General features: G+C 34.4%; 1 protein-coding gene across 5 annotated transcripts in view; it reads left to right on the top strand.

The window, feature by feature from the left end:
• KIAA0825 (KIAA0825 ortholog) overlaps positions 1-13,775 on the top strand; it is a 242,690-nt gene that overhangs the window by 97,967 nt on the left and 130,948 nt on the right. For all 5 annotated transcript variants that reach the window (XM_048292974.1, XM_048292976.1, XM_048292978.1 and 2 more), the window contains 2 exons: positions 4,828-4,938; positions 10,039-10,178. In XM_048292974.1, the coding sequence (XP_048148931.1) occupies positions 4,828-4,938; positions 10,039-10,178 (251 nt within the window). The remainder of the gene's footprint in view (positions 1-4,827; positions 4,939-10,038; positions 10,179-13,775) is intronic.

The following is a 13,775-nucleotide window of genomic DNA, read 5'->3' on the forward strand; positions in this document are numbered from 1 at the left end:
ACAAATTCTGTCTGACTCTATATCTTTCAAACCTTTGGTAAAATTACCTGTGAAAAAAAGGTTTTTGTTTTAAATCAATCATGCTCTCTTTTGGTACTGGAAGTTTTCCCTTAAGTGACTAAATGTCAATTAATCTCTAGACTTCTCAGGAAAGTTCTGTGTAATCATAAATGTGGCAATGACAGAACATTGTTTTCCAGGAGTTGTGTAATAATACGACTGGCTCATTTTTAGCTTACTAGAGAGACTATTCACTGCTGCTTAAGGGAACTAAAATTATTCAAATTTCTTAATTATTTTGTGGAAATTGAACAAAACAGTAATGATGCTGAAAAATTAATAGTATCTTTAACTTCAAATAAGGTGATTCTGGTATATGTTCTCTCATTCCTAATTTTCTGATCTAGAATTTCTTTTCTGTGTGACAAGTTTTCTTAGATCTGGTCCAAAATTCACCTGTGAATCTTGGGTCATCTGGTTTTAATACTTGCTTTTCTGTGCTTCATTTTTCTGCACCCTTCTGTGGCCTTCCCGAAGTATCTTTAGCATAATGTAAATGCTGCTTGGAAAGGACTACTGGAGGTTGTCTAATCTAGCCTCCTCCTCAAAGCAGAACCATCACCAAGAGCAGTAGAACATGACTGTGTTTGACTGACACAACTTTTTTGAAGCCTGCTCCACAGCTGCCATACCTTAGTGCAAAGTATTGCCTAATATCTAGTGTGAGCCTTCAAAGCTGCTGGCTATAACTTGCTGCATCACATCAGCCCCTGCTGAGAAAAGTTAAGTCAGTGTTGTCTTTGTTATTTGTTGGGGAAGATGTTGGGGAAGATGAAACAGGAAAGCCTTGGAAATATGATTGCCTGACAAAAGATTTTGGGAATATGAAAACTACAGGCAACATCGAAATGAAAGCCACTTTTGAAATACCAGGTCTTAGTTACTGAACAACTAGAAAACAATGGTATGGCCGACTGAAGTAATCCCCTCTTGATGGAACAATACCCTCTGCTTGCAAACAGGTCCAAGGGTCAGAGCAGACCCTACTAGCTCAGCAGAAGGGGTCCAAAGAGTAGTTTTTAGAAGTTAAGATGTAACACTCTATGGTAATATAAGAACTCTTATAGGCTGTATGTAAATGCTATAGGATTTGTATCTTGTATTAGATTGGTTAGTGACAATTAGAATATTCAGTACAGAAGATGATTTATTGTATTGTAACCAGGACTTCAGACATTCCTCACTTCCACTTCTATTCATTCTCATTCTCATTCTCTCACTCTCTCTCTTCTTCTCATTCTCAATTCTCTCTCTCTCTCTCTCTCACCCGTTCACTCTCTTGCTCTCTTGGGCCTGCTCAGAGCTGAGTCTACCAGCTCTGAGCAGTGCCCCAATACCCACACCCTTTACAATAAACCGACTGTGTCCCAAGACCTGCCTATAGAGATCTCTCGTCTCCATCCGTCACCGTCTACGTCCGGCCGTCCCGACTGGACCCCAGAACACCCATAACCTACAGTTATTACTCTTTGGGTCGTTGTAGGCTGCCATTAGATGAACTGACACTTTCAAGCCACCACTTCACCAGAGTGAAGGAGTCTAGGGCCTTCAAACATTTCTTATAGATGATTCAATTAAGTCTTTTCCAGTTTCTGCACATTCTCCTTGAACTGTAGGCCCAAGAGCTGGACAAAATATTTTTGGTAAGGCTTAAACTGTTGCCAAGCAGATGAGGTAAATCACTGTCTTTTGTTTTAGTTGCTGTGCCCCTCCTAATGCAGCCCAGTGTGCAGTTCACATTTTTTCTACTGACAATATACTATTGCCTTGTCTTCAACACCCTGCTTCCCATAAGCCTCAGGTCTGTGGTTGGGTAGGGTGGCACTCAGACAAGTAAGGTCTAGTTAGCCCCAGCCTAGGTTATTGTAATTCTCTTGCTGAAGTAAACAGTTGCTCTTTACCTCAGTCAACTTTGTGAATTCCTTTGATCCAGTCATCCATGAGTAGGCACTCAGCTGTTGTGTTAACTACAGTGTCCACTTACCCCAGTTTAGTGTCCCCTGAAAATGTCCTAAACATCTGTTCTCTGTCTGCTTTTGTCCACGTTGTCGAGGACCTGTTGAACAATGAGTCTCTAGAATGTGCTCCCCAAATCTACTAAGTGTTACTATTTTCTTGCTGCTTACTCAAACCTCTGAAATAAGAGGAGCTTCATACTTCTGAATTTCCAGTCATCACTGTCGTATTCAGTGATGAGATTGTTGTCAGTTACTCAGGTCTAGTAGCTGGGGTTTTGTGTAATGGATCACACAGTTTCCGTGCTGCCTATGAATACACGGGAGAATCCAATGCCACACTTCACTCAGAGTAGTAAATTATCCGGGCCTCAAAGCAGAGACTGTCTTCTGCATCAGGTTGAGGGTTGCTCAGTTTGGAGCAGATCTATTCTTGTGCTTTTTCTGATATTCTTTAGTCTTTTGTACTAAGTAGGCGATAATAGTCTGTAAAGGAAGAACATAAAGAATAAGGTGGATGCACCTTTTTGTGATTTCATACTATGAATTGTTATGTCTTACTTTCTCAACAAGAAGTCAGGTAAATTATTTAAATGTTGAGAGGAGTATTTAGAGATTGGCAAAATTACTCTCTATTGTTGTAAATTTAATGTCATTCAATATTAAAGACTGAAAACGTTTCTCTTTAATATATGAGTTATAACTCATGAAGTTGCTTTTTAGTAATGTAATCAAATGTTTTAGTAATCTCTCTCCTTATGCAGAGAGAATTGTAGGAAGACTACAAGGAAATACCATTAGGATGCATCTTGTTGGCATCTCATTTCTTCACACCTGCACTCAGGCTTACAGAATCAATTCTCACCTTGTCATACTCTACTGAAGAATAAAACCACTCTAACTTGAAATCTTGCTTTGGTATTAAATCTGCTATCTGCTGCTTTGAGATAATAGGCAGCTGCTTTAGCGTAACTTGAAGCTAAAATAAATGTCCTGCTAGCTATTATTACACGTCTATCAGAAGAGTAGTTGAGTTCAACAGTCTGGCGCAGAGTTGGGTTTTCCTGGCAAGAGTTACATAGCCAGCAGTGGACATTAAGAAATGCTGTCATGAGAATTACTGTATTATCATTAGACACTTGGTTTTTTAGTGGTATTTGAAGTTATTCTAGTGTTTAAACAGAGCCTCAGATTATCTCTGTCTCACTTTAAAAATTTCTGTAGAGATTTCATTATAAGCAAATAAGTCAGAATCCAAAAATCTGCCCAGTGCTTCTCCTTAGGATACAGCTAAGAAGACATACTTAACACGCTGCTTTAGTCCAGAATTCTCTCAAACAGTTCCTACACAACCAATAGACAAGATGTGGTCTTTTTTTTAAATTTTAGATTGCTAACCAAATGTATTTATCACACTTTCTTGTAGGATGTTTGCTCTATGCTTTGCTATATCCAGAAAAAAATATTTCAGTGAATGAGAGACAATATTTCTTTTTTAGTTTCATAATACTGAAATTACTGTCCTTAAAATAATTCCTTTTGAGTTAAAGCTCTTCCTTTAGCTATACTAGGATCTCAGCTTTATTTTTAATCTTCAGGTCTTCATGAATTCACAAAGAGCACAAATTCACTGTGCTAATCCTTCTGCTCAGATTTTGTTTACTTAGGATCATTTAGGTATCTGTAGTAAATTCTTTTTGCTCTTTTTTTCTTTATTAGTGAGACTGATTTCCAAATAAAACAGCCTGTCTTTTGGAGAAGTTCAGAAACTATACAGCTACCTTTCTTGTTGAAAAAGTATAATTTTCTCTCTTCTTTCATCTGGGCAGTGACCTAAAAGACGTGTAACAACAGTTCTGAATTACTTTAGATGAAAGATAAGAAATTCACAGCCAAGTAAGGTGAAAAGTAAGGTACTTGTGAAGTGATAATTGTTTGTAGTTGAAGGAAGATGGACGTAACAGACTGGAATTCCTTTCTGCTGGAATTGTATGCAGTGTAAATGAGAATAAAAAGGGAAGAGGCCAAGGGGCATCCATTGCTATCCCACATTATTCAATCCTAGTGGCTGCTAGAAAATTTTACAAATACTTATAATTTATTACTGAACAACAATTAAAGGCAAATATTAAATGATAGAGTCCTGTTCTTATACATATTTGTAATCCTATAATATAATTTATTGATAAAATGTTTCATTTTTCGTATCCGTATATTGTGCCTCTCACATCATTTGAGTAAGTGAAGTATTGCAAAAGGGACAGGAATCTAGTTCTTCTCTAGTTCTTTATATTTGAAAACAAGCAGTATTCCATTTCTCTCAAGCCATTGAAGGTCCAAAGCTTCTGGTTCAAATTTTTGTCCAATTTAATCCAAAGTCTATATGTACTTGCATGTCAGTCAGTATAATTTCAAAAGATACTTTATATATCATTATTATAAAAGTATCTAAAATATGATACATTTGTTATGCAGGAAGAAAAGAGCTGTAGAAATGAATGAAGAGAAATTTGCGTTTTGAATGCATCTTCAAATGTAATTTGAAAATGTGTTATATATGAGTAAAAATACAAAGAAAACTTGGATAACACTTATTAGATACTGAGTTTCAAAGAGTGAAATTAAATAAAATATAGAACTATATTTTTTACAGTACATTAATAGATTTGCAATTATGTGTTTGCATACGTATATTAGTAGTATTTATCATGAGCTATTTTCTGTCTTCTATTCATATATCAATACTAAGTAGTAGTGATCCAAGGGAATTTTCAGTCTCCCATGTAATTCAGAAGTATTTGGATTCTTTCAGGACATTTCTGGATAATTCTGATGAACATCTTCCTCAAGATTTTTCAGAAGTCTTTTATCATCCATTGCACTGGTTATTTTGCATACCATCATCCTGTTTTTTCTTACTGAAGTGAGTATCAAAAGTTGATTGTTGTAAAAGGATCACCAGATAGTTAGTATTAGTTAAATATTGTTACATTTTGAAAAAGAGTATATCTGAATAAATGTGTAATTAATATTCTGATTTTAAAAAGATATGGAAGCATTTTTTAATTCATTACAGATTTCTCTAATGTTTGAGAGTCTGAAGAAAAGTTGCACTGAAAGCACTGTGTTTTGCTAGTCTATTAATTATGTTTGATATTTGAATTATCTGTAAGGTTTTCTGGCTTTAATTAAAGAGTATATAGTTCTTGACAATACAGAAGTTCAGCATGGCTGATGTTCTGAAGGACTTATAATGAAAGGGGAGATAAAGAATGTATGCCTTTCTGTCTAGGATTGCTGCTAAATAAATATATGGTACATAAATAACTCATTGAAAAATATGCTGCTTGATTGTAGTTCAATTTTTTGGAGATTATTGAATGATTAGAAGCAAAAGCTTAACTTTTCTGTGTCACTGCATATAATGACAAGTTACATAGAAGATACGTGCTACCAGCTGCACTGCTGTTTGCTTTCTAATTTTGAATCTAAAGCGCTCCCACACCAGTGTAGATCCTCTCCTAACCCCTTCACCTCCCTGTTTTCCTCTTCAAAATTATTTCCTGAGAGGTTTTCACTCTCCATTTTCACGAAAAGCTGTTTTTGTGAGATGTTACTGTGTTTTCTGAGAAAGTATTTTTATATTTTGGAGGAGTACATTATCAAATGAGTGGTGACCTATTGATGCCCCTTGTGCTTTGAATTTATTACCTCTTTCCTTCTACGCACATTATATTGTACCTTGTATATGAAAATATTTTTGCTACAATTTTTCCCCATGCTACACAAAACATGCTGATCTCTTTCCATAGGCTTCACTCCTAACTGCATGTTATCAATCCTGTTCTCTCCTTCCCTGCTGCCTCTGATGTCTGCTGAACCAGAGCAATATATGTTGTGACTGCATCAAAGTCATGTGCTTCGCTAACTACATGCCAAGCAGAGTTGAATAACTGGTGAATTCAGAATGTGTCCTGCTTGAAATAGTAATTTAAGTTCTTATAAAGCATGAAAGATCATGTGTGTTTATCAAGCTTCAAGGAACTTTGTCAGTGGCTTTTTAAGTTATGCATGGTTGGAGAGAAAGAAAAAAGAGGGATACAGTAGAGGGAATGACTGCATTAGAAAGGAATCTAGTCATCCATTTCTGGAAAATTTATGCTTCATTAAATTTTCATTGTAGAAAAGACAGTAAGTTTTTTTATGTCCCCATGTAAGGCCAGATCTCAAAATTGAAATTATAGTGCTACTATTATTTTCAAATTATGAGTTTTGGAAGATGATTTCACAAGTGAGTACCCTATGCTGTGTAACAGTATGTAAAGGAAATGCTGGTACCATTTCAGACATAATTATCTTTCCTGAGGTGGAATTAAGATAGATTTGAATAAATAGCAGAAAACTATTCCAGAGCTATGTAGTATGCACTTATTTTCCCTGGAAGAAAGGTAATAAAATACACAACTTCTTGATCAGCAAATAGGAAAATGAAAAGTACAAAAGAAAGTACATCTCTGAGAAGATACAGTCAGCGTACCTGTGTGAGAACAGTCCATATATGCAGAGAGAACCTTGTGTACTGTCCTGGTGATAATGAGTGAACTATATTGGTAAAATATTTAATGTTCTCTTTTAACAACACACCTTTCAGCTGCTCAGAAAAAATAAGTGAAGGGTTCTATATCTAATGAGTAATTCTGAGGTGCTCTAGTTTTTTCACTGGCTTTATACTGTGTAAATGAAACTTTTTCTCCCTTCAAATACTGCCTTTAGAGCATTATCAAGACACATTATATTTAAGTATTGCAGCAAACTGTACTTCAGAGCATCCTAATTATTTGTGGATGGTTTTCTTGTTTTACATCTTATATCTAATTTGTATATATGTTCACTGTCCATAACAAAATTGGAAACACAGGCTATTGTATACCTCTCAACTGTGGCCACCTCATTTTTAACTGAAGAGTCTAATCTGTCGTACATGTAGCTACAAAGTATGTAGTCTTTCTAAGCTTGGTATTTCAAAAGAAAGTTTTGATAGTTCCTGAAATTAATTTGTTTACTATGGATTTCCTATGTTGTTTTTCATTGCTGAAAATGGCTACAGTCTGTTTAATTTTATCAGTTTGACTCCAACATCAGTGTCAAGGTTGTTACCATGAATTAGCATATTTACTTGCCTTATAAAATCTTGAGCTTCCTACTTGAGGTTTTCTTTCTGTCTTGAATACAAGCCAAAATAATATGGTTGGTTATCAAACTAAAAAATTACTGATAATTTATATTACAGTTCCTTTAGTAGTAATTGTGATTCTTCTTTGCCTCATTTGGGGTTTATAATCATACCATTTGCAAATCAAAGGTAGGGTTTTTTTCTTCTTCTGTACAAAACAGGACATTTATTTGTGTGATATTTATATGTACTTCACCTTTTGTCACTTTTTATGAGGCTAGTCGTATTTTCACTAGTACTGAGCTATGAGGATGAAAGAACATATGTCTCTCCATATGCACGTTACAAAACTTCTCAGTGCATTTATTGGTGCTAGCTTCATGGCTGTAGGGAATGTCTGCTATATTTTATTTTTCCTCCAAGTGAGTCACACCATTGTACGTTTCAGTTTGCAAGATGCTTAAAGAGCCAAGAACTGGTGTATATTACAACATGATAACTTCCCATCTGGTCAATGACAGACGGGTTTTTGTTTCGTTTTTTTTTTTTTTCAATTCAGATATTCTAAAAATGTCATTTATTTCTATAGAAATTTAAAATATTATTCTTTATAAATCTAATTGACCCAACTTGTCACTTATCTTTTAGTTTGAAGGCAATGAGTGACCTTATTAGGTAGGATAGCGTGACATTAAAGGAAGAGAAAAAAATTAAACTCGCCCAAATATTTTAACTGAATTAGTGAAGTGTTGAGTTTGGTGTCAGCCATAGCATTAATTCTACTGTGAAAATATAACTGTTTTAATTTTAACTTTAATTATTAACTTACTGATTAGATTATATATAGGTTATACATGCATTAGATTATATATATAAACCTAATCTTGAACATACAGAAATTAAGATAATTCTTTTAAGAATACAAAGTCCTAATGTTTGATTGCAGTATGTATTTTAAGTATGGAGAATTTACTTTGACTGTGAGTTCTATCAAGACTTAAACGTATATGTGTTTATATTTTTGATAAATATTACTGGAATCCAGTCTGTGCTAATATGCAAATATAATTGTAGAGTCAGTGCTGCACTGTCAGCAATTATATATAAAGTACCGGGTGAAAATCACAAAAGCTGTACATAAGGTTTCCTGGCATAGACATTGCTTCTGAGGTTAGAGGTATTTGCTTCATGTTAAAATTGCAAAGGCTGAGGTGTCTAAAATCTTCCTTTGCTAAAATGACTATTACAGTGGAGTTTTGTCATAATAGTGGGATGTAACGGCCCTGCTGGAGGATGGTTTCCTTAGCTGACTTCAGGGCTGCCCTGCAAGATATGTGGCATACTGGTTTTTCTGTTAATGGAAACACAGATATGTGAGGGACTAAACTAGAAGAGTGTATCAGTCAACATTTTCTTTTCCAGGACTTGTAGGTTTGTATTGAGTATACTGTATAAATGGCAGCCTTGACTCAACAGCGAAATATTTGTGCAGTCATCTAGTTCTTTCATGCGTGCATTCAAGCATAGCTGGGTGATGGCACACTTGGGTAAGTCAGAGGTTGTAAAAGTGTGCAACTTAATGGAGAGGTACCCCTCTGTTAGAACAACCACATGACCCCATTTTAGTTCTGTCTCAAAAGTTAAAAAGTTATGTCTAAATGCACACAAAGTGTTTGAGCAGATGCATATAAATCCTTCTCTAGTCTGACTGGAAAATCCCAGACTGAAAACCTTCTGATGAAGAGGGTTTTAACTGATGCTGAAGGTGTTTTTTGCATACGTACATAATATTTATACCTGCAGAGTCAATGCCTCAGCCCATATGAAGTCCTTACAATCATACATGTAAAATTCGTGTGCATAAAAGTTTACATATGAGCTGCATAAAGTTTCAATGTTAGCAGCTATTGTTGTATGAATTTGTAGCCAAAAAAGTAAATAGAGTGGCTAAACATCAGTTGAAGTTTAATTTTAAAAAAACTTTCAAATTTATAAAAACTTACACATTAAAGAAAAAAAATTATACACAGTCCAATTTTGAAAACTTGTTTTTAAAAGTGTTTCAAGAAGAAAATACTAAATACAGTAGATGATAAACATTTGGAAGGACAGATTTGTTTGGTTTTTGTTTAACTGTAATGTGAGTTCAATGATTGGTGTTGGGTCATTGGCTGTGTTCAGAGTAAGCCCTGGAATATCATTTGGAAACCTCAATTTTTGCAGAACGTGGAAATCGCAAACAGAAAATAAACTGCAAATGGAATATAAACCGCAATCTCTTTATAAGCTTGTGAATTTGTACTACACTTTCTCACTTCTCCCTGCTGGCAAAATGTTAACCAGTCTATATTTCTCATGGATTTTTCAGGACGTGTAAGACTTGCTCAACCTAAAGTGGAATTTTGCAACCTCTTTGAGCATTTTCAGTGTTTAAATTTAAGAGCTGCATATGCTTCATCAAGGACAGACACTTCAGATCTCTTACTCAACAATTACTGCAATAATAAACTAAAAAATAATACCCTTACATTTATTCAACTGCAGGAAAAAAACCTCCTTTTTGCGTGGTAGGACAGGAAAAATACAGTTCCATGACAGAGATAAACACAGTTTTTTTGTATCAGATATAACTGTGGCTGACTAACAAATGTCAATTTGCTTTTAACTAGTTGAAATTAAATGTAGTTCTTTCTCTGAGCTGCCTTAAAGTAAGGAAGCATGAAAGCATTTTCAGAGTAATCTGGGAAGGATTGACACTTAAGGGAGTAAGTGTCCTGCAATTTAAGGATATTAATTTCATAGATAAAGTAACTGTATTATTCTTTCTGTCTTTATCTTACGTTTTGAAAGGACTCCATCAGCCAGAGAAATGGCCACCCAAGGTCTGCTGAAGCTGCTCTTATCTCAGCCATACTGTAATTTGAACTTGCTTTTGGAAACGTTGCTGCATTGTGATTGTCTCTTAGTGAAAATTTTGCTGAGAAGCTCAAGTAAGTATAGATACTGTCAATCCATATAAGAATATCAGTGAGAAAAACAAATTCATTTTTAACTACTTAAATGCTGGAGGAAGGCTAACAGCCATTTTTGGGGGTTAGGTACCCATTTACTTATCAGTAGGATGCTTCTTGAATGGGTAAAAAGATAGAAAAAGTCATCACCTTTTTAGTGAGAATTTGCACTCAATTCGTGTAGTAATAATTTCAAAGCAATGCAATTTGTTAAAATAGGCTGCTGTCATAAATGCAAAAGAGTCAAAATGAATTTGAGCTTAACGGAGCTTTGATACCACAACTACTCTACATAGTTTTTTCAAAAGTGTGGATTATAGTCTAAAAGACCACTTTCAAAATTATATTTGAACAGTGGAAAGCTTCTTAGATGTTTTGTTGAAGTTATTATATGTTTGTCACTGTAGGCATTCTAGAATTACATATATGCTTCTGCTTGTTAATTCATTAATGATGTTTTGAAAGTAGAATAAATAAAATAATGTTTCTACAAATTTTTCTTTGCATTCTGATGGTATTGTGTTTGAAGCAACAAACTTTATCACATCATTCCTTTAATAGTTTGCAGATTAAATGATATTGTTGAATGGTATAATCACGTGCTTGACTTAATTTTGCAGGAATATAAGAGTCTTGGTTTCTAAATTTCTTTGTCAAAAGAATTCTTCCTATTTATCAAAAAACCTGTAAGGTACATATAATATTTTATATATACGTATAAACATATATATATATATATATATATATATATATATATATATATATATATAACTGCATATATAAAACTGCATTTATATATATATGTATACACCATGATTTATTTCTGTCATTTTAAAATGGTCTAGTATTTGTCAGGGGAACAACAGCTTCCACTGCTGTCATGCATCTTATTGAGAGCTGTGGTGCGTACACTTGCCTACTCAAACGCATGTCATCTTTTACAAGGACTGACAAATGTTTGATCAGGGTCATAGTCTTACCCTATGTTATCCAGTATTGAATTTTACTATCTGTTTAAATTATTGCAGGTAATAAGTGACAGAATATATTAGTCTATTGACTGACCAACCTCTTAAGCTTTAGGGAAATCCATGTTAGTTTGAATTACAAAATGTGTTATTTACACAGGCTTTATTCATGTAACTTCAATATTGGAATGAATAAACTTTCAGTTTAGATAAAGTTGATATCTGTGATAATCTGTATAATCTAAATTAATTTCAATGGGGTTAATTCTCTAATGACAAAAAATTTGTATTCTTTATTCCTTCTCCTATGCAACTAAGTATACCATAATTTTTTGAGCTATTTGCCCTAGTGATAAAAAACCTCCCTGGTATTTAACTACATAATAATTTTTTAAATAGGAAAAGCCTTCTCACATTTTTTACATTCATTCTTTCCTTCTCCTTTTAAAAAATAGTCCATAAGGCAAAAAATCTTAGGCATTGATTAATTTTTTTCTGTATTGTTTTGACACACTCAGATACTCAAAGTAGACATCATTCAAACACACTAAATTTCAATGTAGCCCCATTGTTCTCATGGTTGTACCATGGGGAGGTTCAGAAGGAATGCATATTCTCCATCATAGTAGGGAGTACTGTTGGGATTGCCAAAGTTTTTTCAGTAGAAAGAGTATTTGTGGAGAAGCTATGTATGCATGATTCATGTTGCTCAATGTTATAAGAAGGATAACATATTTGCTGAAGCTATTGAAACTCCACGAATATAACTATACACTGTCTGGACAGGAAGATGACAAAATGTTCACTTTTGTCATTTTTTTGTGCTATATGATGTATGAAATGTACATAAAAACTAAAATACGGAAATACAAAGTTCTTGCATCAAAAAATACTAAAGGTAATAAATCAGATACCCAGAACTGAACCACTTGTCTTCAGTGAGTATGGCTACTGCATAAAGGCAACTTTGAAAAAATGTTTGAAACATTTGATTTGCACGTTTGACCTCTATAATAAGCTACAAGTCTATATAACCTAGGTCTGTTAAATTATAGTGCCATATAATCCTAGAGTTTTTTTCTAGGATTTCTTCAAGATTTCTTCAAGATACCCTCTTGAGTGAGTAAAGCATCTAAGGTCTCTGCTGTGGCTTTGCAGAGAGAAATTGTGAAGGTAGCTGGTATGGTGTTAATTTTCTGAAATAAAACAAACTGGTTTGCAATTTGCTTGGCAGATTTTTTTACCATAATTACCTTATCATTCATGAATGTGAAACAGAAATGGATTCTTTTGACAAGCAACAAATAATAGAGGGAAAAAGGAAGTGGTTCTTGTATAAAATGAGTAACTGAATCCAGCAGATGCTGATATGAAAACGTGAAGGATGAAAGTGAATGCTGAGAATTTCTGCTAGATTTGCTCTAAATACACAGCATGCCAGTAGAACAGTCTGTGACTAGTTTGATAGTCATTATTTCCAGGAATCAGGAGTTTTTCTTTGCATAATAAATCAAACAGCAATAGCTTTATTGGATTGCACTGGCCCAACACAGGATTAATACCAAAGAGGACTCCACCAGACAATAGACACCTGGCCACATACAAATAGCAGATAAGACACTGGTCACTAAGAAATTGTCACTGGGAAATTGTCAACAAGGCACATTCCATACCTTCAGTCAGTCCTTGGGTCCATACATACTTTTGTTTTAGAAGAGATAGTAGTATCAAGTTAATGATGTACAATAGAAAATGCAATGTATTGCTTTATAGTCTTATAAAGAATCTTATTCATTACCAGAAATACATGAGACTCCAGTTGTTATAGACATTTTATTTGTCTTTCTACACACAACCTTAAAGTGAATACTGGCATGTGGAGATAAACTGTAAGAAAACTGCTTTCACAGCAGGACGAGGCCATTGGCAGTTTCACCTAATGTTTTTGGTTTGCACAATACATATTTGAGAGACAGTATTGTGTAGTCTGGACATTTCAACCTAGATGATATCCTGGGCCCCATTAAAATTTTGAAATAAGAATTGATAGTAACATTTGCAAATATTCTGTAATAGGTCTAAGGCTGCAAATCTGAAATTGGACCCAAAGAAATGTGATTTGCTTCAAAAAGAGATCAATTACCTTGCACACATGAGCAGGTTGGAGAAGGGAAGATTTCCACCAAGAAAATATAATTGTGTGGTGCACCATTAGACAGCTTTCTAGACACTAATAGATATGAAGAGCTTTCTAAGACTGTTCTTTTATTAGCCGTTTTTTGGAAAGAGAACTTAGAAATGTATTTGTAGAACTGGAAGATTTTTTTTTTCCCCACTCCAATTCTTTGCCCTCTTTCAAGCAGTTCTCTAACTGCCATGATGTGTAATGTGCCATTTTAAGGTAAATTTAAAGTACCAACTAAATTTTGATCAAACTTAGTTAATTATGTTTTAGACACTTAAGAGTAAATAGCACTGCTTTTTTGTGAGTTACCCTGAAAGAACAGTGAAAAGTGGTAACTTCATCAAATGACCTCATCTGGGGATCAGACTGAACTATTAGTGGTAGTAGTTAATTATTACAGAGGAAAATATACATGCCTTACAT

The sequence above is a fragment of the Corvus hawaiiensis genome, chromosome Z (assembly GCF_020740725.1).
Source record: "Corvus hawaiiensis isolate bCorHaw1 chromosome Z, bCorHaw1.pri.cur, whole genome shotgun sequence".
In the NCBI taxonomy this organism is placed as follows: domain Eukaryota; kingdom Metazoa; phylum Chordata; class Aves; order Passeriformes; family Corvidae; genus Corvus; species Corvus hawaiiensis.